General features: G+C 35.8%; 3 protein-coding genes across 7 annotated transcripts in view; all 3 read right to left on the bottom strand.

The window, feature by feature from the left end:
* LOC117433455 (homeobox protein Hox-B3a-like) overlaps positions 1 to 27,500 on the bottom strand; it is a 58,616-nt gene that overhangs the window by 20,886 nt on the left and 10,230 nt on the right. For 2 of the 5 annotated variants that reach the window (XM_059006668.1, XM_059006674.1), the window contains exons 1-2: positions 6,486 to 7,117; positions 4,287 to 4,371 (exon numbers count right to left, since the gene is read on the bottom strand). The gene's annotated coding sequence lies outside the window, so the exon portion shown is untranslated. Of the gene's footprint in view, positions 1 to 4,286; positions 4,372 to 6,485; positions 7,118 to 23,043; positions 23,186 to 27,500 lie in introns of those variants that run through there. The other 3 variants (XM_059006667.1, XM_059006673.1, XM_059006670.1) reach the window with 2 other exon arrangements.
* LOC117433459 (homeobox protein Hox-B4a-like) lies at positions 7,155 to 9,956 on the bottom strand. The gene is made up of 2 exons (XM_034055740.3): positions 8,447 to 9,956; positions 7,155 to 7,677 (listed from the first exon to the last, which is right to left on the bottom strand). The coding sequence occupies exons 1-2, from the start codon at positions 8,874 to 8,876 to the stop codon at positions 7,361 to 7,363; spliced, it is 747 nt and encodes a 248-aa protein (XP_033911631.1). The 5' UTR covers positions 8,877 to 9,956; the 3' UTR covers positions 7,155 to 7,360.
* LOC117433458 (homeobox protein Hox-B5a-like) lies at positions 24,386 to 27,337 on the bottom strand. The gene is made up of 2 exons (XM_034055739.3): positions 26,386 to 27,337; positions 24,386 to 25,568 (listed from the first exon to the last, which is right to left on the bottom strand). The coding sequence occupies exons 1-2, from the start codon at positions 26,999 to 27,001 to the stop codon at positions 25,321 to 25,323; spliced, it is 864 nt and encodes a 287-aa protein (XP_033911630.1). The 5' UTR covers positions 27,002 to 27,337; the 3' UTR covers positions 24,386 to 25,320.

Below are 27,500 nucleotides of genomic sequence, written 5' to 3'. Positions count from 1 at the left end.
GGTTAAGGGCAGGACTGTTGAAAACGCTTCACCGTCTGTGATGTTTCTTTGTATAATTTGATTTGTATTCATTCTTTCTTTCTTTCTTTCTTTCTTTCTTTCTTTCTTTCTTTCTTTCTTTCTTTCTTTCATTGCAAAGAAATAATAAATGTAGCCTTATTATATTTCTCTATCCCGCAGCTTGGTAGCATTACGACTGCCTTTAATAACTGTGACTTGTACACTTTATTTTTTTCTTATTCTTTTTCTTACAATGATCTTAACAAGCAAATTATTATTATTATTATTATTATTATTATTATTATTATTATTATTATTATTATTATTATATAGGCGATTTGTTGATAAACAATAAGTAGCCAGTTTGCTTTAAAAAAAAATATAATAATGACTTGTATGTTATTATTATTTTTATTATTATTATTATTATTATTATTATTATTATTATTATTATTATTATTATTATTATTATTATTATTAATAATAATAATAATAATAATAATAATAATAATAATCCAGCAACAATATTTATAGAAGTGACATTTACTCTCGTGCACACTATATATTGTGTGTGTGTGGGGGGGGGGGGGGTATATATTATTATTATCGTAGCAGTTATTCAGAAATGCATTTTCTACCGATAATATAATCCGCGCATTCTGCACTTAGGGCTATGTCGTCTTGCCGGCAGTACCAAACCCGCAATGTCAGACCCGACTCCCTTGTTTCAGCAAACAATAGACCCGATACTTTCAAGTCTCCAATATAATCTTGAAGGTCATGCAGTATCCCTATGTGGTCTGGTTCAAATTAAACGGCACAAAAACACAGGAGACTTCTTCAATTATCCTCCCAAGTTTAAATACACACTTCCAAATACGGCAACACCACAATCACACAAAGTATTAACAAAGGAAGCGAGATCCGCAGGTACCCAGCCTATGCTATAACCATGCCTTTATAAAATTCTACAAGCCACATTTGAAAAGCTACAAAGACCCGTGCATTTAAAAGCAGGCTAGTGTTTTAAAGAATGGTAAACTATACCTGATATAATATAAACGATACCCTGTATAATATAAAACAACAGCCGTTTAACAATGGAATATACACGTAGCTATATAGCCAATATATGCCATTGTAAATCTCGACTGAAACACGCCGGGTATCCTGGTAGCTCTTTTTTTTCTTTTGTTTATCAAGTCGAAGCGATACATGCTAGGTACACCAGAAATTGAACCTCATGCATCGGAATAAAGACAGCACCCGTCTTTTGATTAAAACAAAACGTTCAGTTAAAATAATACAGCAATAATTATATTTCGATTAAAACACACACACACACACACACACACACACACACACACACACACTGAAAAAATTAAATTGTAACATACACACGATGAAATGAACAACAAAGTAATTCGTCTGTATCTTCAAACAAAGAAACAAAAAGAAAATAGGGCTCTATATAACGGGTTATATATATATATATATATATATATATATATATATATATATATATATATATATATATATATATATATATATATATATATAAATGCTTAAATAAAAGAAACTCCAGCCGTACTCGTTTACTAGGTTAGGCTAGGTTTATATAAGGGGTCGTGAGATTGATTTACGAATCTGAACACCCATAGCCTTTATTGGGGATCATAAATCTGTCAAAAGCCGGTCATCATACCGAGGAATCTTTTTAAAATAATGACACCTCCGGGTCTTCACTGAGAAAAATATTCATTTTAAACACAGAGACCACTTTAACGTGCGTTTGGTTGTTGTTGTTCTCTCGTTGTGTTGTGTTTTTTGGAGTAGCGCTGCAGTTACATCCACTGTGAATGATCGTGGTCTTATTTTAAACATACAGTTTAGTATTATACCCGTTACTCAGCCATTACATTAAATGCTAACCGATTTATAAGCGACAAAAGTGATTAACTATGGACTACATACAACTGTAACGCGGTACGCGTTATGTACATGACATTATTATTATTATTATTATTATTATTATTATTATTATTATTATTATTATTATTATTATTATTATTATTATTATTACTAAGGCTTCAAAGAAACAGCGGGCAAAAAGTCACTTTGATTTCATGATTTCAACCACAGACATAGGAAAAAATATATATATTCAAATAACATTAAAGGCTCTATTTAACAAAAAAAGCCTATTATTATTATTATTATTATTATTATTATTATTATTATTATTATTATTATTATTATTATTATTATTTGATTCGGTATATACTGCAATGGAAGCAATATTGATTACAAGCGCTGCGTTATATTCACAATTGAAAGAACACCGAGCATAGTTCTGTGTATAGCCTGGAATCTGTGGAATTAAATAACCGAGCTAGATTTATAATAGATATCCTCTTCTTTAAATAAACTTTAGATAAGACCCTTCAATTATTGTCTTTATCCTCAAGCCAGAAGAGTACAGTTTGTTAGGACGGGCTGGGGAGGAATATCTCATAAACAATGGCGCTTTGTTTTATTTAACCTGTCTTAGGTTTTTTTTTAAAACCCCAAACTTTTTTTTTTTACACAAAGGCCACGGGGAAGACAGCGAGTCCATTACCGCACAGCTCTGACCTCCGCTCTGCGGCTTCTCATAACTATAATTCAAAAAATGCAAAGGCTATTTGTTTTGCAATTAGGGACTCGATCCAAAGCAATCGTTACACAACAGTATGTGTCAAGCGCCCGATGCTTCCGAAGAATGCCAAGCATTAAAAAAAGACCCACCGCAGAATAAAATGCACGGTGCCTACAAAGACACGAATGAATACTGCAATACATCCTTGATACCTACCCAGAATAAGAAATTCAGGAAGCATAATGCGATCCTGCTATTAGCCTACTTCCATGCTGTTGTTATAGATTGTTTTATAGGCTATGCGTTCCTTCATTGCTTCAAGAAACACATACTAAAACACGAGGTCTGAAAAACAGGCTTGCATGGAAGACTGTTTGGAAGCGGTTGCCATTATCATTGGAAAAGCATTTGTTCTCTAAACACAGTAGTACAGAGGCCAGCCCGCCTGTCTACCACTGCTGTGCCGTCCACAGCGCTCTCCAACACGGGCATGGCCCTCTCGTTACACGGCCCTGCTTTATGTTGAAAATATTACACAGTGCAGTGTCCAGTCTAAAAGGGTCAAGGGTTCCCGGGGGTCAGTCTGTGAGTATAGAACAGAGCTAATCGCTTAGAAAACGTGTCCTCTCTCTGAACTCGGTTCCAACAGCCCGCTTGCTGTCCTCTCTGTGCATCGATTTCTGCCATTGCTATGCCTTATATTTTAGCCATTAGTTTATATTACCCCACCAGCAAACCCCTGCAGAAAAAAAAACAACTCTTGTAATTCACTAACCTTTGCAAACCAAAAGGCTATTGATCTATGTTTTTTTTAAGGCAGCATGCTTATTACATAGAAATTCAACAATTACGCATGTAGGTTGATTTTCTTTGTAAACCATAACTGGATTAAAACATGAGAGTATATATATATATATATATATATATATATATATATATATAGTTTTTGTTTGACATGTTATTAAAATATATACAGTGGTGAGTTTTCAGTTTATCCTTTACTTCTTCATTTCATGACAAAGCAAAACGCTGGGAAACTGGCTCTTTTGAGCAAAAACTATACTATATTTCTTGGGTTTTTTTTTTTTTTTTGCATGATGCATTATTGCATATGGCATTCCTTTGTCGTATTGCATACAAACCAGAAGCCAACTCAAACAGCGTTGCACTTTATTTAAAACAGAATCAAACGGTTTCAGAAGCACACGGTGTTCTACTGTATAAGGCGCGGGTTTACAGTTCTATGTATAACTGGCAGTCGAGAAGCTGTCTGGCTGTATTGGAAATATTTTGTATATCATTCCCATATGTTCCAAGCTATTCATATCGTATCCCTAATTAAACAACAACACTAAAACTTTACAGCCTGCAATCCACGATTTGCCCCCCTTCTCTCTCTCTCTCTCTCTCTCTCTCTCTCTCTCTCTCTCTCTCTCTCTCTCTCTCTCTCTCTCTCTCTCTCTCTCTCTCTCTCTCTCTCTCTCCACCTTTTATTTTACTTTCACAACAGCCAAGCTACGCAAACACTAATTTCAAAGGGACTCACTAAAAATTCCCAGCCGTTACCAAAATGTGTTTACGAGGCCGACTGTGTGAAACACAGGGCAATAAAACCATAAAAAGGCCAATCAAATCAACAAAGCCTTACCTTCTGCGCGCCCATACTCTCTCCTCCGCCTCCTCCTCTCCAAAAGAAGTCTTCTCTGGAGAATATTTTCATTTTGAGGACGATTCTTGAGAAGACACACACAGACACACAGAAAAAAAAATAATTAAAAAAAATAAAGTGTGGAAACAAAGTTTTTGCGCTGAAGGGTTTTTTGGTCGTTGAAAAAATCTTGAAGGGTCTTCAGAGAATTTAAACTCCCATCAACAGACGGTGTGTCCAGATTTTCTGCTGGATAACAATGGGAAAGAAGTATTTAAAGAAAAGGCGTGATTAATGATTTTCTGTATAATTCTCACATTTTTCTTAGCTCTGTCTACAAATAATGCCTGTGAACTCTAGGCCCTATTGAAAACTATTCCCTTCTATTCATACTTTAAAAGCAAAAACCTTTGATTTGGATCACAGAATAGCATTCCAAGGTGCATATTGTATTAAGAGCCGCACACAAATTCGTTGATTTCAGATGCTGTGTTTTTTGTATAACCCCCTTTTGTGCGTTGTTTGTGTGCGTGCGTGCGTGTGTGCTTGTGTCTATCTATACATAAATACATCTTTAGCTACACATACACACACACACACACACACACACACACACACACATTTTATGTTGGCATAATAAATACAAGACAGAACTAAAAATGTCAGGATCTATACAAACAATGACAGTGTTGGCATTGCATTTAATATAGTGGCAAATTCCACATTTCTTATATATATATATAGCATTGCACAAAATGTGTTTGCAAACTACCCTCTCATATTCCTCCTTCCTAGATGGTTGATGCATCTGCTTGAAGTTTGAAAAGTGGAATAAGAGCAAGAAAAGATATACTCGTAAAGCTGTTTTTTTGTGATATCAACGACCTTAAAATCTTATTGTGGTGTGTCCATTCTGTGAGAGTAATTTAGGGTAGTATTTTTTTTTTGTATTGTTATTTTTTTTATTTATTTTCACCTCCGCAGTATTTTCGATACTTGTTCTAAGAAAGAAAATGAAAATTAATACAAGAGCAGCGTCACACAAAAGAACCCATTTATCTTCTGGGTTATCTATTTGCTTGTCAGAGTTTGAGCTATTGCATCGGCCCGTTCCTTTTGTAATAAAAAAAAATACACACCAAACCTGCGAACACCGGGAAACATCTGTGCAAAAATTACACTCATTAATGCATTAAACGCCTTTGGGCAAGAAAACTATTAAACTTGGAAAAGCGGGGACCCCAGTCACAATTCTGGCCGAGCATGAACAGCTATAAAGAGTAGGGAACCGATAATGAAAGAAGAGAGAATAGGGTTTGTGATTTCAAACAAGATTACTAGACGTAATGTAGCAGTATTACTCTTGCCCAAAACATATACATCATTTTATAGAAGGCCAGCCGTAGTTAAGATAGATGCTTCGTCACCACAAACGAATTTTAAAAACCAATATATATATATATATATATATATATATATATATATATATATATATATATATATATATATATAAGTATGCTATGCGTTTAATACAATTGCGATAGAACCAGTTCTTAACAGATTTTCATTTAAATAATTACGACTTTACTAAAAAAAAAAAATAAAAAAAAATAAAGACACGTTGAAATGCGTTGCTTTTTTCTTTGTTTTATGGTTTTTTATTATTTATTTCTATTACTATGTACATATATTAAGGTAGGTGGTACACGGAGAACAACAAGGGGGGAATAACGATTTACTAACAAACACACATTTAGAAAAAAAAAAAAAAAAAAGCATGTGACAATACAATTATCGGCCTTTGGAATGTATAGGAAAATAACCCAAATGTACCTAATGAGTGACTGCGTGTGCAAAAGATAGGCAAAGGGGGAAAAAGCGTGTGAGAGAGAGGGGAAGAGAGGGAGAGGGAGAGGACAGATATATATCTATACACGCACCTTTGTTCATTCATACAATCCTAGGGTTTAAAACTTAAATAACGCACAATTATATACCCTTAAAACTGCAACTGGATTTTGCAATGTAAAAAAGAAAAAGTGTAATTCTCCACGGTATTGCAAACAATACGGCATTTTGGAGAAGAGACAAAATAAATCACAACTGAGGTAATTAATAACCGGAAACAGCAATCGCTTCAACAAGAACAATAAAAATATACCCAAATAACATCTACAGGACAGGAGGATGCATATATACCTCTTTTGGTTCATATACATAAGAATCGTGTGTTCGGTATTCAGTTTATCCTACTGTCTAACATCTAAAAAAAAAAAGAAAAAAAACCTTATGTTATGCATACTTTGGCTCAAAGATTTTTCTTTCTTTCTTTCTTTTTTTAATATGAACATTTTAAAACTGGTCTCTAATGAACGACCTGCATCTAACATTGGGATTCGAAAGAAAGTCTTGCAGGAGAATATATCCTCCCAGATTCTTCTTCGGTTTCTTCTTATTCTTGCAATACTACCAGGCTGCTCCCATTCATTACTCTTAGTTTTTTTTTTCTTTAATAATAGTGGCAGCACTGGTAGTAGTGCTATATAGAGGAAGGAAAAAAAGAAACACGGTTCTTCTTGAAGAAACGAGGCCTCATTCATTAAAGTGAACGTCGGTTGTCGGGCTAATAGTAGGCATAAGGTCTATCCTTTGTACCGCAGAGTAAACATGACAAATGGTCCTCTGTTTGGCATGATTAAAGACGAAACACGGGTCCATCTTCGCCAAAACTGAAGACTATCTGAATCCTTCTTTTTTAATGTAGGGAGGGGAGTGAAGAGACTATGGAGAGAGAACACACACACAAAGATACATAGCTCTGTGCTTTTGTAGTCGCCCCCCACCCCCCACCCCCCCACCCCACCCGAGTTTTTATTATTATTATTATTATTATTATTATTATTATTATTATTATTATTATTATTATTATTATTATTATTATAAATAAAGAATCCATTGTTGTTGTTTTTTAACTTTTGTATTGTATTTGTTCCGGTGTGATATTCCCTTCCATGAACGAAAACGTGTGTCAAAGTGCGCCCTTCATTTTGTTTGCAATGCAGCGCGTTTTGGGGCTATAGGCTGGGCAGAGGTCCATTGCTGCTGTTCTGGATGCTTCCTTGGCTCCCTGCTGAGTTTGTGTTGGACGGGTTGGTGCCGGACCTGATTTTGGTGTTAGGGAGCTTGTGGTCTTTTTTCCATTTCATTCTCCGGTTCTGGAACCAGATTTTGATCTGACGCTCGGAGAGGCACAGCGTGTGCGCGATCTCCACTCTGCGTCTCCGGGTCAGGTACCGATTGTAGTGAAACTCTTTCTCCAGCTCCAGAGCCTGCTGCCTGGTGTAAGCGGTCCGTGAGCGCTTGGGCTCTCCTCCGGTGTAGTTTGGGTTCACTTGATGGGAGCAGAAAAATAAAGAAATAAGTCAATCAAATTGTATTCCCAAAAAAGGTATGCATGCATCTTACGTGTAAACACACACACACACACACACACACACACACACACACACTCACACACACACACACACACACCAACATTATATTAAAGTCCCCTTTTCACTTAATACAGAGTTGATAACAACTACATCGGGTGTATTGCATAGAGTGTGCCCTGCCTTTTGAAATAACGGGGTTAGGGTATGTGTGCATCATAACTCTTGCATTTGTTTAAAAATAATCTTTACTTATCCCATAATAACACAATATTTAAAAAAAGGCTTTGATTTTGTAGTATATGACGCTGTACGTGTGTCACAGTAATGTGTGTGTGTGTGTGTGTGTTTTCACACCATCCCTAGTCAATAAACTTTTTTTCCCCCGAACAATAGTGAACTGACAGAAGAAGCTACGACTTATACACATTACCACTTAAATACAACTTACAAAAACATAAAGCAGTCATCCAATTTTTTTTTTTCTTAAACCTTCCTTGAAAGACATTAGAGGAGGGATGTTGTACCGACTTCAAAGGCTTTTGAGCAAGAAGTGCAATAAAGAAAAATTTATGGAGGATGTAATTATACAACCCTGCAAACAGCCGATCGTAAATCTCCAGATTTTTACAACGGGTGTAACAGATTTATACCGGACATTTACCCCTTCTCTCCCCTACTTAAAATAAACGCGTTAAAAGCGTGGGTAAAAGTTAGGTTTGCACTTACCGATGTTGATATGGACCTTTTTCATCCACGGGTAAACTACGGGCTCCTTGCAAGAACTGGTGGGAGAAGAGGTGATTTGGTTCACAGAGTTTTGGCTGCAAGCGGGTGGAGGGCTTGGGGTGACCGACTCACAGTGGTGGTTCGGCTCGGGCAGCTGGTTCTGCAGACCGGCCTGCAGCTGGACGTGACCCCTGGGGGACGAACGGACTACGACAGGCTTCGCGGGACCTTGGCAGGAGGAGTAGGGCTGATCCGTGCAAGCTGACCGCTGGTGGAACATCGCTTCATGTTGCAGAGCCGCGTCTCGCCTGTGGCCGCTGTAGTACTCCGGAGAGTGGCTCGGTAGGTAATCATTCTGTGAATACTCCTCACACGGTGGAAACTTCGGGTCCACATAGTTGGAGTTGATCAAAAATGAACTCATGGCCATTAATTTCTTTGAATTGCACACACACACACACAAATACACTAAAATTTATTTCTAACCCTTTACTCGTTTTCCTGTTTTGTAAAACCCTCCTACTTTCTGTCAAGTGAACAAAGTTAAGAAGCCACGTGACACCGGTAGCCAATAACGGGGGTCCTTGATGAACCCCGGATAAGGAAACAGGACGATGCACGGCGTACCCCAAAACATCAAATGTATGCAGTTTTATATTATTTTATTTCATCGCGAATATTGCATAGTTTTTCGCTGACATGCACATCTTGTAATTGGCGAAAAATCAAGGCAAGGAAAGCATATGCCACTCTAACACGATACGACAATACAAAGGAAAGCCCGTTTCAACAGCGTGGGTGTCCCGTCCAGCCTCCCTCACTTCAATGTTTAAACGAAACGGGAGGTGTTGCTTATCAGATATCAGTCCCAGATTTTAATTTGGATAGATTTGGGGTCGTGTTCATGGAGGTAAATCCCAAACCGCGGTGGGCGCAGTGTGAGGTTTAGTAATCGCAATGACAAAATGGTCTGGAGAGCGCTATGCACAACCAAAGCTTGTCAGAGATAAATCAGGGCTTGTTTTGGATCGATAGAAAATTCATCAACTAATTCGGGATACCGAGCCTCCTAAATCACAGTTAGACTTGCATTTAAACCAACTGTTTCCAGCCAAGCCGCAGAGTCGGGTTTTTTTAATGTAAAGAATGTGCTAATCGCAAGGAACGATTTGCAAAACTTGCATAAAAGTGACAATACTAATCAATTAACACAATGCAGATATATTTGTTATATGTTTGTTAATTTATTTATTTTGGCCATCGTTGTCATCGAAGTTTCTTTTGCAGCACAGATGAATGAAATCGACGTTGCACAAACATTCACTGTATTAAAAGTTGCTCCCCTCACTTCCCCTATATATTATTTACTAAAATAAAAGTCGAGTAACGTGGTATATATATATATATATTGATATATACAGTGTGTGTGTGTATATATAATTTAACACTTTTTCAAATGTGTTAATATAATTGTGTATAATCGAGATTGAAAGAAAAAAGAAATAATAATAATAATAATAATAATAATAATAATAATAATAATAATAATAATAATAATAATACAGGTAAATGCACAAACACAAACAGACTTTTATTTATTCAATCAACTGTAAGCGTACTGTACAAACTTTTAAAGACATACTGAAGAAAAAAAAATCGTCTGTCCATCTTCAATGTTTTTCCAGTACTGTTGCGTTTATATCAACTACATACTCCCTTAGATCCGAATTTGTGACCCCTTTTCTGTTCACACAAATTCGGATCTACAGGGTATATATAGGGACAGCATTCTTCGCCGCCGAAGGCTCTGCATTCATAGATTGGCTTCAAACCTAGACATTTAAGATTAACACTGACATCTGTATACCCAGCTCCCTTAAATTATAACAGCACACCAATTCACATTTCTTCATGGCTAATTTATCATATTTTTCTCTTTTTTATCTTAAAAGCAGATACACAATCAGTAGTTTTTATCATGCAGCATGCAAGAATTATATTTTTTTCTCACACAAAACAGAAGTACAGTTCAACGTCTTTTGCACAAACATACTCGTTTAGCAGTGCCCTATGTGTATGTGGCTCCCTATTGCTCTTAAAAATGCATGCAACGTTCTTTGCTAAGTGTGTTTTAATCTTTTAACGCAAATAGACAACGCTAAGTGCAAGTGGGTAGTGATTTATTTCATTCTTCAAATGTGCGCTTTTTATTCAGCGGCAGACGCGGCAACCACAAAAGAACTTTGGTTGAAAAGCAAGGTTTAGAATTGGGAGACAAAACAAAAGTTGGCAAGTTTAAACTAAAGAACTGGTTTTTTATGACATGTAATTCGGTTTTACAGCCGGCCCTAAAGCACAGAATCAAAGAGAAGACAGTTTCCGGACAGTATAGGGACTCTTCACAGCTCAATGAAAAAATGCCCCGCACTCACCTCCTCAAAGCTTTAGCGATGTCAGATTTATGACTTTTTTATTACAGTGTCTTCTCACTTTGTTTTCGAGTTCCTATTACATCTCTGACTCAGTTACCTGTCCTTTAAAAGTACAAAAACGAGCGGTGTCACCCTCAGCGAACAGCAATTCCACTTACAGAAGACAGCGACACACAATCAGTTTCAAAATAATTCTTATACCAAACGGTAAGTGATTTTTCTTATATATATATATATATATATATATATATATATATATATATATATATATATATATATATATATATATATATATACATATACATATTTTAATATATTTTATTTTAATATATGTAATATATTGTTGTTTATAATACTATTATTATTATTATTATTATTATTATTATTATTATTATTAATAATAATAATAATAATAATAATAATATAATTATTATTATTATTAGTAGTAGCTGTTTAAATACCTTCTTCATAAACGAGGACCTTAATCAATTAGCATAATATATTATCTAAAAGAGGATTTTTCTACTACTAGGCCTTTAAGGAATTCTAAGAAAAGCCATAATTATATATATATTTAAAGGCATATTATCTAATTTATCTTTATTCTCGGGTTATGTATACATACATATTACAGCCTCCATTGAAAATAATTGCCTATATATACTGCACTTGAATTTAGCTATGATTTGAATGAGTTATTGGGGAAAGAGTGGACTGATCACTACCTTGCAATAAAATGCGACGTCACCTGACAGTCTGTTGCATAAACAAAGCATATTGCATTTGTATAACGTGTAAATCGAACAGTGTGCGTAACTGCATAGCATCTTACAGTTCATATATATATATATATATATATATATATATATATATATATATATATATATATATATATATATATATATATATATATATATATATAGATAGATAGATATATATGAACATGTTTTAAGTGCGCTCAAACATTCTTTAGCCACATTTGCAGTTTCTAATTAATATAATAACTGTTTCCAATTGTTACTATCATTATAAAACAGGAAACCCTAATACAAGCTTCGCCATGTAGCACCGCTAGTGTTAATATGTATTTATTTTATATATATATATATATGTATATATATATATATATATATATATATATATATATATATATATATATATATATATATATATATATATATTATATATCTATATATATATTAAAAAAGACAGGCCCTTGTCTCTAGCATGTGATGTTAATCTAAAGACGAGATTCGCTTTTCTTATCTTTTTCCTGGGTCCTTTCCGCTTTTTTTACGGGAAATTTCTGCGGTTCCGAATAAGACGGATATAATGTATCTCCTTTCCTAATTCTGTATATCAAAGAAGTTTTCCCTTCATGAGTTGATTTCCTAATTAGTGAGGTAAGACACCATCCCACCACCACCAAGAACAAACCCTATACCCCATACCACCCACACACCCCTTCCCCCTCTCCTCCAATCAACCACAACGGAACCTCTTTGAACCCGTTTTGTTTATATTCGGTAATAATAATAATAATAATAATAATAATAATAATAATAATAATAATAATAATAATCCTACAGTAATTGAAACACAAGATAAGGGCTAATGGGAAGAAAAGAAACAAACAAGACACAAGGAAACTACGAAACAAACCAAACAAACACAACGAAGTAACGCTGCCCAAGCCATTCAATCAAACACACAAATAAACCCGATTAAAAAAGAATCACAGCGACTTACTTCAGTTCTAAACACGTGGTCTATTAAGCCAAGCACCTGCTGTGGGCACAAGCAGACCTTTCGGCAAAATGATGTTACCCAAATATCCTGGATACGCAAACCGACCCCGTTACTTTGTACCGTATACACTTGCTAAATTCCTGTCTCCACGCCCTGAGGATAGCGCGCTATCCATACCCCCCTTCCTATGTTCTTAATTTTCTCATTCTTTCTTATATCGATAGCCTTACCATTGCTCTCCTCTCCGTGCTACAGGTTGCATCCACGACCCCGCAGCGATACTGTGTATATTAGCTTCCCCCTTTCCGTAGCGCCGCAATACAAACCCCACTTAGACGATACGCGAAGTCTATCATACATACCAGAAAAAAAAACGCACAATAATCCGCCACTTACAAGAGAAAATGAGATGAACCGATACAAAAAAGAAATCTACCCACACTAGATCAACTTGAACTGGCGACACAGCACAGGCCCCTGCGCCTTTGTCGTTTTAACCTTGCAGGAACACAAGAAGAAAAAGCGCTCCGAAACAAGCAATAGGTTACAATTCACCCAATACACCCCCCCCCCCCCCTTAAAACACACACACACACACACACACACAATACCCACACAACTGTGACAAACCTTCGCTCTTGCATTTTGTTGTAAAACCCCACAAGTTTTTGTTTCCTTCTTTCGGTATTAATCTCATACTTAGGCGCTCTTTGTAAAACAAGTAGGCGTGGCATTGGTTCTCCCAGAACATTTTAATATCTGTAGACGCGCTGACCTCAGTTTCACCTCCTGCTCGAGAACTCTCCCACTTGCTACATCTATAGTAGGTTCATGCATAGATCGCGCCGGCGTATTACTTTTTTGTTCCCCAGATCATTACTTTGGACAAAAAATAGCTAGTAAATGAATGGGGGGGGGGATTATCAGACCCCCGAACTAAAAACGCCCCCCCCCCCCACCTCCAAGTTAAAAAAACGGTATAGCTTCAAATCTTAGAAATATGTTTTGTAAACTAATATTTAGTACAAGTATTTAATTCAGTTGAACAGCATACACGAAGGGTCTGGTGTTGGAATTTGTATTCTTATTTCGAACACGATATCAACAGTTTTTGTGAAAACAAAATCCAATTACATTCGTGAAACAAAAAAAGCTATAAGTAGGGTATATATTGCATATGACTATATCTGTCTGCCTGCAGAGTACGTTTCTGCTGAAAATATTAAATACATTATTAAAAAGAAGACAATTAAATGCACAAAAAGGGAAAAAAACATTTTATAATAGAGATAGATAAATAGATCTGTCTTTTAAAAAAATCATTTAAAAAATAAAAAACTGAATTCTATTCTACAACAATGGACGGTCATTTTTCAAAATGTTTTTGTTTAGGGAGAGAGCGCATTACAAAGACGCACCATATAGTATATAACATATTGTGGGTTATTAAACACGTTTTTATATTATAATTAAGTTCACTGCAAAATCTCCTTCATTTCTAAACTTGTTTTCTAATGATATTAATCTGTGCTCAATATTAAAATGCAGACCATTTCTCTGCCAAGCAACGGGAGGGTTGCAAAGGAATCGGAATGGAAGCGGTGACCTGCGTTTGAACTCTGATCTGCTGCTTTTAGCTAATGGAATTATTTCCAGTTATTATAACGTGCTCCGAAATGAATGACCTAACGACTATCCTATCACCCACGCACTGCCGATTTCACACAGGCAACTGCTTATCACGAAATATTAATAATAGGGTTGTTTAGTATCATGTATACCTATTATTTAAAATAAATTAAAACGATATGCGATTATAGATGTATTTATTTAATTATCTCTTTCTCTCTATATCTCTCTATCTATCTATATGTAATAGTATTTCAATAAATCTAAGTAATTCTTCAAGAATTATCTCTCTCTCTCTCTCTATCTATCTATCTATCTAAGATAGATAGATAGATAGATATGTTGCATTATTGAAATTAACTTGAGAATATATGGCTTTTTCTGCATGGGAGAAAAACAAAAAATCTAATAATTCTGATCAAATGTTTTTGAATTTTGTAGCTCGAGATTTGACGAAACGCAGTGAGCTCACAGGCCCAAGGGACCGTCACGCACTTGACATTATATGTCATCAATGGCGTCATTAATTTAGAACTTTTAATACAGATCATGACCATATTGCAGTGCCTTAAATTACTTCCGTGGCTTGTTTGGTTTACAAACACATATTGTATGTGCACTTTAGGAATGCTACGTGAGGATGGCAACGTGGCTAGCGTTTACGGGCTTGATAGCACCTCTGAGGTCGTAAACACAAGAGCCCTGACAGATTGCGACGCAAATCTATTAAAAAATGGCCAACAATTCAACACCTCGTATCAGCATTACAGAAGCATCACAGTTAAATGCCTGCCAATTGCGCTGTCATAATATTAGTCATTGCAGATTTAAAAAAAGTATCGTTTGCATGTATGATATACATATATTGAAGTTGTTGTAGGTTTGGGTTTTATATATATATATATAATTATTATTTATTTCTTAGCAGACGCCCTTATCCAGGGCGACTTACAATTGTTACAAGATATCACATTATTTTTACATACAGTTACATTATTTTTTACACATTCTTTTTTTTACATGCAATTACCCATTTATACAGTTGGGTTTTTACTGGAGCAATCTAGGTAAAGTACCTTGCTCAAGGGTACAACAGCAGTGTCCCCCATCTGGGATTGAAACCACGACCCTCTGGTCAAGAGTCCTGAGCCCTAACCACTACTCCACACTGCTGCCCACTACTCCACACTGCTGATATGTATATATCGATAGGATACATTCCAATATATTACCTGTGCTGGGGCGTTATGCAAAGACAGATAGAACAAAGGAACCGAATGTTAATTGACGTTCTAAATAAGTGTTCTACTGGTATAACCGGCGGGTACATAACGAAACTGAAACTAATATTCGCGAATCATTAATCGGAGTTCTTCGTTAAATAATGTTTTTTTTTGTTTGTTTTTTTTGTTTTTTTATGTTCTGTTTTACATATGATAAGCATTGGTCTGGCAGATGACAATACTATACCCCCCCCCCCCCCTCCCCGTTCTATATGCGCAAACCGAGCGACTGTTTCTTATTATAATGTTGTATTAGCTTTTACATAAATGAACTGCGCTAAAAATAAATAAATAAGTAAATAAATAAAATCCGCCTTTTCGCCATCTAACTATTAAGCTACATTATTATTATTTTTTTTTACATTGACAATATTATTTCTAAGATGCTAAAATCATGTTATCGATTACAGCTAATGAGAAATGGTTTGCATATTAATCGATCAAATAAATGGCTCGTGGAATTAATAGAATTAGATACGAAATGAAGTGAACAGACGCATTGGAGGAGAATATCATACCTTTAACTCACCAAGCAAAACTATTCTATTATATTCTAGTAGCAATTTAAATGGTATTATATTATTGAAATTATTATCACAGTTACTTGGAAATACACGTCTACAAGCATGCATACATACATACATGCATACATACATACATACATACATACATACATACATACATACATTATTATTATTATTATTATTATTATTATTATTATTATTATTATTATTATTATTATTATTATTATTATTTTTACACATAACAGCAAAAACAGTTATATAAGCTGATATACCCCTGTATTGCAATTTAATTCACCTCTAATGTTTCGGACACCCCTGAACTTAAAACTACTGTTTATTCGATGTCAATGTGTCAACACGAATGCGTGTGGCCCTTATAAAACGTGATGTTAATTACCAGGTTTTCGTAGCGTATTAGACAATACACAAAACACGGCTAAATACTCATACGTTTGCATACAATAAAAGTATAAAAATTCAGCACGATTGCATTAGCCCTTGTGAAGCATAATATAAAAACACTACTATTTTCGCTACATGCAAAGCGAGTAGTAGTACTTGCACACGCATACTCACTTGTAATTATACAATTACATATTTCATTAAAACGGTGCTATTCATAGACTAGAGTCGACTGCAGCACCCGTTCTCTACCTCCCCCGCCTCTCTCTCTCTCTCTCTCTCTCTCTCTCTCTCTCTCTCTCTCTCTCTCTCTCTCTTCATCAATCCTTCTTACTTCTTCATCTCAGTTAGTATCTCCAAGGCGTATTTTTTCTCATATTTCTTTTTAACCCTGTAGGGACGTTTTATATATATATATATGTATGGCAGTAGTTTTGTATGGCTCGAGACGGAGTCAGCACGGAGTCACGCACGACGTAAACTTTTGACCCGCAACTTTTTGACCCCGCGGCTATCTCGTTCTACTAACAAGCCTCAGAAGGCCTTGTACACCTCCGTCGCAACCAGAAAGCATAAAGAGCTACATTAGTCTATATAAGTCGCAATGGGTTTTTTAAATATTATTATTAATATTGTTATGTTTTATTGTTGTGGTTTTTTTATTACATTTTTCTGACATCGGGTTACATTTCAGCACGCGTGTTGTGTATAATATAGATAGATAGATAGATAGATAGATAGATAGATAGATAGATAGATAGATAGATAGATAGATAGATAGTTTTTTATATATAATGTTCTGCCACAAGTTTTGCTTTGTTTTGATTTTCATCCTGGATTATAAGCACTTTTTTGTTTTTTTGGTAGAATTACGTATTTTTTCTTTTTAATTATTGCAGGATATATATTACAATTTTTGTATGCCTTTAGTTTTGGCGTTTCAAGTTTGCTACGCGTTTGGGTGAGTTTCTGACACGCGAATCGGTGGCGTTTCCTGCTGCGGTAGGTGTTCTGAAGGCACTGGATGCAGTTTTGCACTCATCCGGGAAAGCCACACTCTAACCGGACCGATAACGACGTGAAGCCGGAGCAGTACGGAGTGTGGCTCTCGGCAGATCCACTGGCTGTGAACTTGGTCTGAGGCGGGCTCTAGTGGTGGTTAGGGGGTGTTACATCCTGGACAAAATATTAGAGACTGAAAAACGAGTAAAATACAAACAAATGTATACTTTTGGCATGCATAACATGTAATGCATACATATTACGTCGTTAATAAAACACATAAATAATTCTAAAAGGGTACAACACGATGTGCTAGATAAACGAATTTGTATATATAGTGTTAAATAATTATTATATAATACATGTTTCATTATAAGGTGTGTTATAATACAGGTTTTATATAGACTGCAAGTAAAGCGATTACAAGATAGATAGATATTTACCAATTAAGTCAGGTCAATAATGAAGAATCAACGGCGTGTAAATACTGTACAGAAATGGATGAGTGAATAACATAGGCGAGACGTGGTACCGCTTGTATTCTTGTTTACTGGTTATTTAAGGGGGGGGGGTGCTGAAGGGACGCGTTTAAAGCTGGAAAGCAAAACTAAATAATATTAACGAAAAACTGTGTTATGAGTTTCAGTGGAAAGCGAAAACGTAAGTAGGCTCTCATTGCCATGGTGATTTGACAGCGTGCGTGATGCAGGCACCGAATTTATAAATAATTAGCTTGGCAAATAGCTCACCTGCGTTAAGACAAAGACAGTATGGTCAAATATGTTAAGTAACTGCATTTACTATATATATATATATATATATATATATATATATTACTCGTTAGAGTGCTGTTTAATTAAAATTACGTTTTAAAACTGTAACAATAAATGTAATCTCCGAGACATTACATTTAAATGCATCTGTGTTTTCTTCTAACGAATCTTTTGCTATATCAGAGTATTTAAATAAAAATGATTAGAAATACTGCAAAAGGCTGCGATATCCGATAGACTAGGTATTCTTGAGGAAAGTATACAGCAAAAGCACATGCTTATCTAACTGTCGAATCTGTCTGTGTCTCGTATATATACATTTCGACTCTGTATGCATTACACTTCGATGTATGGGCTATTTGAAAAATATACTTATACATAACAGATGCTAAAATATATATTACACACTCAAGCTCTCTGGTGTATGTAAACTCGTTTACTAATGACTCTCTGCTGCTGTTCGCGTTTTCTATATAGGTGTATAGAAAGCTATATATATATATATATATATATAACAAAATATATTTTTATATAACAATAGGACTCTGCATGAACGCCGTAACCCTCGCGCATAGGAAACCGCGCGCTGTTAGTCTGGTGACCTCCGAATGACCCCCGACTCCCTATGAATTATTGATGAGTACAGATCGCTCCTATCAATATGCAAACCGCATTATACATTTAAAATGCCAATCTAGTCGTTCGGAATCGTTTCGTTGCGATGTTTTTTAAACCCTACGACCTCTATCTGATTTTAAATTTTTTTTTTTTTTTATTTAGCCAAATAAATACACACATAAATACCTGCATGCATAAACAGGCCTGCGTCAATACAATGACCCTGCTAAATGTTTACGTTTGGCATTTTAACAAAGATTATATTAAACGTTTTTGTGATTTAAAAAAAAAAAAAGTTTAATCAAATTATATTCGTGAAACTAAAATTCTAGGTAAGATATATTGCATACACGGTCAAAGAAATACCGTATTTTTAAGGAACATTTTCATTAATTGTTTTATGTATATTAATTATGGTATATATTGAGTAATATTAGTGTAACATACTTTTAAAAAAATGACACATTTAATAATACGGAAATATACACTAGAATTAATCTTCAAATACAGTTTTATTAAGTCAATATTAAGGGAAATTTAATGTAAAAATATGGTATTTTTTACAGTGTATTGCAAAACTATATATCTATCTATCTCTCTATACACGCGCACACACAGACGTGTTTTTTGATTGACTAATGCTATGAACATTTCGGTTTCTTTAGGAGCGTTGCTTCTTTCCAAAGTTACTTTCTTTCCCTTTAATTACATTTGCATGTTCCTCTTGAAATATCCGTCCCATAAAACGATTAATTTGCATTTGCAAATATTAGTCCTATAGTCGTTTTCAAATCAGGACAAGTTTGAAAACTATAACATATATATTAAAACATCACACACACACACACACACACACACACACACACACACACACAGCCTTTTCCCATTACAGTCGGTGCTTCCTCTAGAAAAGAGTAATTGGTATGAACAAAACTTAAACTTAGCTTCACAAAACCGCTTGTTTGAACATCTGCAAGGGCGTATCAACTCACACACCTCACACAGTTAAAATGCAATGCTTTTCTCGCCTGTATGTCTGTAAGACCTTTGCACAGACAAGTAAATTACAGCAGTCTATCTCATTGTCTGTCTGTCTGTCTGTCTGTCTGTCTGTCTGTCTGTCTGTCTGTCTGTCTTTCTGTCTGTCTGTCTGTGTATCTCCAGGTTTAAAAAAATCACTGGGGTTTTATATTTGAAATAGTTTTATGTTTTAATTGTTTTTAGTGTTCGTTATTGAAATTGGTGTTTTTACTCAGTAGCCACAGAGACTATAGGCTTCCATTCACTGTATATTTCAAAGAGAGGAAGCCAATGAAAAATGTACTTGGCAGCCCTCGCCTTACTTTGCGGTCAGGAACCTCTTTTCCTGTTGACTCTCTCAAACTTCCATACTCTATCAGCGACACGAAAAAAGATGACCAGAAAAAAAAACACATTGTGAACTTTAGGAATCTTAAACATCAGTCCTATACAGCTACTGAGGCTAACGCATTGTAAAGCACACCGGATATTGGGTGGACAGGTCCCCCTATTTAAGATGGTGCAGATTGTAAATGACACGGGAGGGCTTGAGAATAGGAAGATATATATATATATATATATATATATATATATATATATATATATATATATATATATATATATATATATATATATATATATGACAGAGTTGGCTGTGCAATGGCTGATCGGGTCGTATTTATTTTTTAAAAAATCATTTACTCATTGGGTGGTATGTGGTTCTTAAAAATATCTGAGACGAGACGTCAGTCAAGGCAATAAGCAGACATAGATATAAATATTTATAAATACAGTTGCTAGTCGATATACCACTTCCTCCACCCCTGTCCTCCTGTTATTGTCTAGAATCGTACTGCAATCAAAATATTTCTAAAACCTGAAAACGGATTGTAATTGTAACATAAGCTGCGTGTTACAGAGAGCATATCAAGCGACAATTACACTAGAGTTGGGATCCAGAATTGTGTGTAGTACTAGTATACGGAACAGCAAGACACTGAATCTATTGGAAAGGGGCCGAGTGTGTTTCCAAAAACTGAACATGCAAACAGTTGCAAACAGTGCACAGAGATTGTGGTTTTACAGGCTTGGTTTATAGGAATGAAGGGCGTTGATGCAGATAAGCGCATACCTGAATTTTGAAATACAGTCGTACATATTAGAGCAAAGCACTTATAAGCATAGTGATGGGCGAGCACCCAAGTCTTTACAGTTTTGCTTTGTTTCCAGCGCATACCTGCGTAAAGGTGTGCCGTCTTCGTCAGTGTTTAGAAACGCGTGCATAGTGATTTTTAAACTGGACATGTTGGGCTAATATATACATTTTGGACAGTATTGATCATGCGAAACAAAACATGTATTGTAGTTTTTTTTTATTAGCCTAACTCCAACAACGATAGCTGTCTTCCGGAATCTATATTTTACATGAAAGGAAATGGACTATTTGGTATTTTTTTTTTAGATAAGCAAACCCCGTGTTAATTAAAAGCTTTATTTAAGATTTGGATTTCCGTGGGTATATTGTCGCAGTCATTCCTGAATAAATAACTCTGTTTATCTTTTTTTTTTTTAAACTTTAGCACAATGCACTTATTGTTCTTCCAGACTTATATCAATGTAACACCAACGGCATACGCTTCTCGATGGGTAGAGTAGTTTAATATAACGCAGTGCCGTTTGACTGTTTGCATATTTAAAAGTAATAATAATAATAATAATAATAATAATAATAATAATAATAATAATAATAATAATAATAATAATAATAATACCCAGCTACATCTAGCACAGTGAACCGCGCTACATTTGCAAAGAGGTGTCATTTTGATCAATTTCAGTTTAATTTTTCTGCAGCTAAATAAGTTTGGAAACAAATGTGTAACCCTACTTTTGACCCAATACCGTCTCTGTACTAGGTCAAAGGGAAATCCCATAACTGAGGTTCGATACATACTTTCGAACCGCGGGTCAATATAAAAAATGGGGGGTTTTAATCTTTTTCATCTGATATAATCTAAACGCAGCTTTCTGCTGTTCATATAACAGATACGTATAATGTTATACGTATCTGTTATAAAAAGGTATTAAAACTCAGAAATAAACACTAATTTGTCGTCAGTACACGGGTTTCTATAAACGCGCTTACTTATTGAAGTTCACCTTGTCAGTCCATATCAGTGCGACGCTCATATATTCACATTTTCACATCGTTTTATCGCTTTTTAAAATAGTCTTTAATACTGAAGAAGAATATTTTAAAAACAGAGGTTCAAAAGTGCTTTAGTGTCCCTGTCAGTCTGTGGTATTGTGATTGCTGATTCAGAATCTATGAATCTGTTCGGCTGCACGACGCGTTCCTGAGAAATATCAATATAAGTTCTTAAGTTCTTATTAATAGTGGTTCTTCAAAACGAATTGTTTTTCGCGTTTGTTGTAGTTTTGGGGTCTGTTTTTTTGTTTGCTGATTACAATGCTGTATTTTAAACGTGTTTCGCATGATCCTGTGCCCCACATAAGTGATTATCAATTACGCATTATGTTGCCACTGTGTAGATTTCTATACCACATTATAGACCCAACTTTTGGAGGAAACGCAACTTTTTAATTGTAATCCGCAAAACAATAAAGAAATGCTTAAACACTCTACCAAGGAGAGCCCGCATTCAAATGGCAATCGTACGTACCTATTAGAAATCATATCGACACACAAAAAACATGAACAATCATATTTTACAGCATGTCACCCCTGTCCTTTAATAAGTCATTTTGCAAGTTATGCAAAAGATCATTGAAAAAATAAATAAATAAATAAATAAGATATAGGTCGTGCATAGTGTATGCAAAACTTTCATATTTTATAATAACAGCAACAAAAAAAGGGGGGGGGGGTGGAGTTGAATGAAATACAGACCCATTACGCATCTATTACTTTTGATTCAGTTTCATCCACTATACCAATTTTACCAACCTTTAATAGCTTGCACGCACACACACACACACACACACACACAATGTCAGGGCCTTGTAAAATTAACTGAGAACGAGTTACCTGCTTCTTATAATGACAGCACAATTAAAAAAGAAAAAAAAAACATGTTATCCCTACCGTCCATTCCCCATGTGCAGTTAACCAGCTAACACAGACAAGATTTTAACAGGACTTACTTTGAGCTGGGTCAATCTTCGGCCTGGCGGTTTTTTTTGTTTTAAAACTGTACATTGGCACACAGCGGCGAGTAGGTACACCATTACAGAGTCGAGAACGAGGTATGGGCACGACTTGCATTGTATACTGCTAACACGTTTCTGACCCTTTACAATCCTTCAGAAGCAGTTAAACCGTCACTTGCATTCTAGAATGTGAAATATATAGTAGATTGTCAACTCCCTAAAACCATAAAACTAACTTTATGGACCCCACGTGACTTTTGAGAGCCAGTGAGGGTTATCTCTCTCTGGTCCGGATGATTTTTACGATCTAACTTCTAGATAAAAACCATCATCCATTTGACATCTAAATGTCATACCTACTTTTGGTTTAGTTTGGCTGTGGTTAACAACACCCCCCCCCCCCCCCCCCCCCCCTAACACCCCACACCCCTACCACCAAAGAAATAACAATCGAAAGGCCAAGTCAGCGAGCAAGCAAGGCAATTCAGGCCGGCAGACAGGCAGCGCAAGGCGGATGGCAATTACAGTTTCCTGCACCCCTCATTCTCTGCTGCTTCTTAAACTCAGGCAATGCCGTACCAGTGGGGGGATTAATTGGTAAGTGTACAAGTTCAAAGTTTACTTTGTTATAAAGTGGGTTTGTGTGGGATTGGCAGTCGTTTGGCAAAAAGGAAGGATGCATTTAGGGGCGCCTTGCCGTTTATAACCCCCGAGGGTGGTCAGGGCTGATGGTGTGTACTGATTTGTAAATGTATTTATTACAATCAGAGCAGGGTGAAAGGGATCCCTTTTCTGAAGGTTTGCTTCAAAAAAAATAACAACAGTGGTCGATTGTAGCAACCAGGGCGGTCATTTTGATAGAAGGATTTTATAACGATTTTGCTATCAAAACGCGTTAACTTTTAGACACTTCAGGACAGGTAAAAACTGTGGCACGCGTTGCAGCAGGTCTGTGTGTCAGAGCTGTGTCGCACTTACAAGACCCTATAAAATGTACCAAGATGTGTTTTTGTAAAATGCTTATTTCCTGGGGCTTTCTATGCTTCTTTTACTTTTGAACAGCGGTTTATTTTGCACGCGTTTCAAGTGTATTTATGTTCGCTGCTAGAACTCTGAAGCGCATTAGAGCATTGTGCCTTTTTAATTAGTGACATATTCAGACGCGAGTACAAGATGAATTCAGTGGCACGTTAATGAAGTTCGGTGAACGGCTGTATTTTGTTCTGCTTTGTTTTTGTTTGTTGGTGTATTTTTTTTTAAAAAAAACATTATTTCACAGCAACAGGCATTAGGAAAGGAGAATGTAGACATGAAAGGGCTGCAAGCAAGTGGTTTGAATATGAGAAACTTTATTTATTTTTAACTTCAAGTTGAGCTACAAACAGTTACAAAAAGCTTATTGGCAAAATACTAACAGGCATGAGAGTCGCCATTATTATTTTGTTTCCACAGTCATTCACTCTGCCCACTACATATTACATATTTGTCACATTAAAAATGTCTAATATTTACACCCATTTTGGAGCACACGAATGATTAATTATTACACAATTATCTGTCTTTTTTTTTTTTTTTACGAGAATGGAATTATACACAGGTATGAACAAACAAAGACAGAAATCCAGACTGGATTTTACATTTTACAATAATAAAAGAAAAAAAAACAAATTTAAATCACTATAACGACTGAAGGCATGAAAACAAAAAGCAGGAGGAGAAGAGGAAGAAGAAGAAGAAGAAGAAGAAGAAGAAGAAGAAGAAGAAGAAGAAGAAGAAGAAGAAGAAGAAGAAGACACATCTTTTGCAAATGTAAGAGCAACACTGTCTACAGCATTTTGTGGGCAGAGTATAAAGTAGGCTGTAAACGTCAAACTATACAGTTGTAATCTATTGTAAATAAGTTATAACATTTAAGAGCTCACAGAAGCATTCTGACTTCCAGGAAAGCATTTTCATAGCACTTGACACATAAACGACACTTAGAACACTAACAACTGGCTTATAATCTTGTCCTTCCAAATAATAACAAAATAAAAACAAAAACACTTTTTTTGTGTGTGTTACTAGTACCACAGTAGAACTTTTGAAGTTACCTTAAAAATAATAAAAAAAAAAACATTAAAAAAAAAATAAAATAAAAAAATAAAACAACATGCTAAGGGCGCCTCGCGGAACAGTACTCAATATTTGAAAAGTGTTAATTTATTATTATTTTTTTTTTATATAATTTTTTTTTTTTTTTTTTTTTTGTATTTTCATTGTATTTCTAAATTATGGTTGAAATGCGCTGCCTCCGGTTGCCAGGCTCATGCTTTTCAGTTTATTGTCCTTCTTCCATTTCATTCTTCTGTTTTGGAACCATATCTTGATTTGTCTTTCCGAGAGGCACAGGGAGTGTGCGATCTCGATTCTCCTCCTGCGGGTTAGGTACCTATTGAAATGGAATTCTTTCTCCAACTCTAACGTCTGGTAGCGGGTGTACGCAGTACGGGCCCTCTTCCCATCTGGTCCAGTCATATCTAAATACCATGGATACAATGTTTGAATAGCCATTAGCTCGCTGTGGACCACAAAATACTGCAGAATATTGCAAATGTGAGCAGATATATATTCAATGCACACCAGGAAAACACACTGAACTAAACTCACATTTTATAATATGTATTTTTAAACTATATATATATATATATATATATATATATATATATATATATATATATATATATATATATATATATATATATATATATATAAAGATGACAACCTGAAGGCTATTTTTTGTTGTTTTGATTTTGCTATGTGGTTATATTTGCAGTATTAATTGTTTGATTCACAACGCTGCATCGTGAGATTTAGTAAATCATTTTCTATTGCCAATTAACTTCACTGTACACGTCCCAGTTATGTTTTATCTAACAAAACAAAAAGAAAAAAAAAATTCCTCGCTGTTTCCAGTCTCCCTTACTCTCTCCCTCCCTCTCTGTCTGTCTCTCCCCGTCTCTCTGTCTTTTTCCCCCCCAACTTCCTCGTTTTTAATTCTCTTGCACGTTTTGTTTTTACACTAGACACAAGCACGTTCCCACGAGTAAAGCAAATAAAACAAAACTTAATTCAGCATTATTTACGTCTTTCTTTCTTTCTTTCTTTCTTTCTTTGTTTCTCACACTCTTTTTTCATTACAGGAAGATTTATGGCGTGTTTCAAAGGGTAGTCATAGGTCTTAAATGCCTAGCTAATATACCTACAGGAAAACGCTTAACAAACAAAACACGGAGTCTAAGAACACGATAGGGAACATCAAAAAAAACATACAGAGATACATATAGAGATATATACCATGGTTAATATGTAGCTTCCTCATCCAAGGGAATATCTGTGGCGGTTGCCCTTCTGATGTGGGAGTAGTTGAGCTAGCTGCTCCTTCTTGTGGTTGCTGATGTTGCTGAACCCTAGGAATGCTGTTGCCGGATCTAAGAGAGCCTTCGTCGGTCTCGGAAGAAGCGCTCGTCTCGTCTAGTTCTGTAAAATGTGCGCCGGTGCAGTTTTTGCTGGTGCTGCTGCTGCTGCTGTTGTTGCTGATAATGCCCGGGTTGGCGGGCTGATCGGACGGGGGCGAGGAGCATTTGGGTCCGAGGGTCTCGCTGTTGGAGCAGGGAAGGGATTCGGGGGACGACAGCGAGCAGCTGGAGGGCTGTCTGAAGCGGTTCTCCTGTGCCGGCGACTGGAAAGAACCGGAGCTTTCTCCAACGGCCCCGAAATGGCTGGAAGTGGCGGATCGGTTCACGCTGAGGTCCATTCCATTGTAGTTGTAGCCGTACGAGCCCGAATGCATGGTGCCGGTGTCCCTGTAAGTGCCGTTCATAGCGTTGCTACTGGTTCCATAATTTAGCAACTGATAGTCGGGGCCATTTGGATAGCGCCCTGAGAAAGAGTTTACAAAGTAGGAACTCATTTGGGTTATTTTAGAGGGCTTGATTTGTAGATCTTGGTCGTTATAACGCTCTGCTTTACGATTTATGATGTATTAATGAATTATAGCTATGCACTGTACTTGGGTTTTGCTATGTATGCGGCCAAATATGGGGGTGGGGGTGCGTGTTGGGAATCACGTGCTTTTGTTGACCAGTCGTAAATTCTCACTGATGACTTCAAGAGGTAATTCATGCTCCGTGGTTACAAATGATGACGAGATGAGAATCGTTAGGCTCGAGTCAATGCAAGACACCCAGAGCCGGATTGTGCTGCGTGCTGGCAAAGAGCGCCACCTACTGGGTGTAACATGTATTACACCACATGGAGGATTAACGCCTTTTATTTATTTTATTTTTTCTTTGTTAAAATAAATCCTTATATGTAGCCTTATATATATATATATATATATATATATATATATATATATATATATATATATATATATATATATATATATATATATATATATATATATATAT

The sequence above is a fragment of the Acipenser ruthenus genome, chromosome 33, assembly GCF_902713425.1.
Source record: "Acipenser ruthenus chromosome 33, fAciRut3.2 maternal haplotype, whole genome shotgun sequence".
NCBI lineage: Eukaryota > Metazoa > Chordata > Actinopteri > Acipenseriformes > Acipenseridae > Acipenser > Acipenser ruthenus.
The sequence above is the reverse complement of the archived record's forward strand: the minus strand, read 5'-3'. Positions and strand labels throughout refer to the sequence as shown.

Coding starts and splice junctions, on each gene's coding strand:
- LOC117433458 (XM_034055739.3), bottom strand. CDS start 27,001: ATGAGTTCCTACTTTGTAAACTCTTTCTCAGGGCGCTATCCAAATGGC. Junction 25,569..26,385: donor GAAGCTACATATTAACCATG/GTATATATCTCT, acceptor CATGGTATTTAG/ATATGACTGGACCAGATGGG.
- LOC117433459 (XM_034055740.3), bottom strand. CDS start 8,876: ATGGCCATGAGTTCATTTTTGATCAACTCCAACTATGTGGACCCGAAG. Junction 7,678..8,446: donor AAAGGTCCATATCAACATCG/GTAAGTGCAAAC, acceptor GCTCCCATCAAG/TGAACCCAAACTACACCGGA.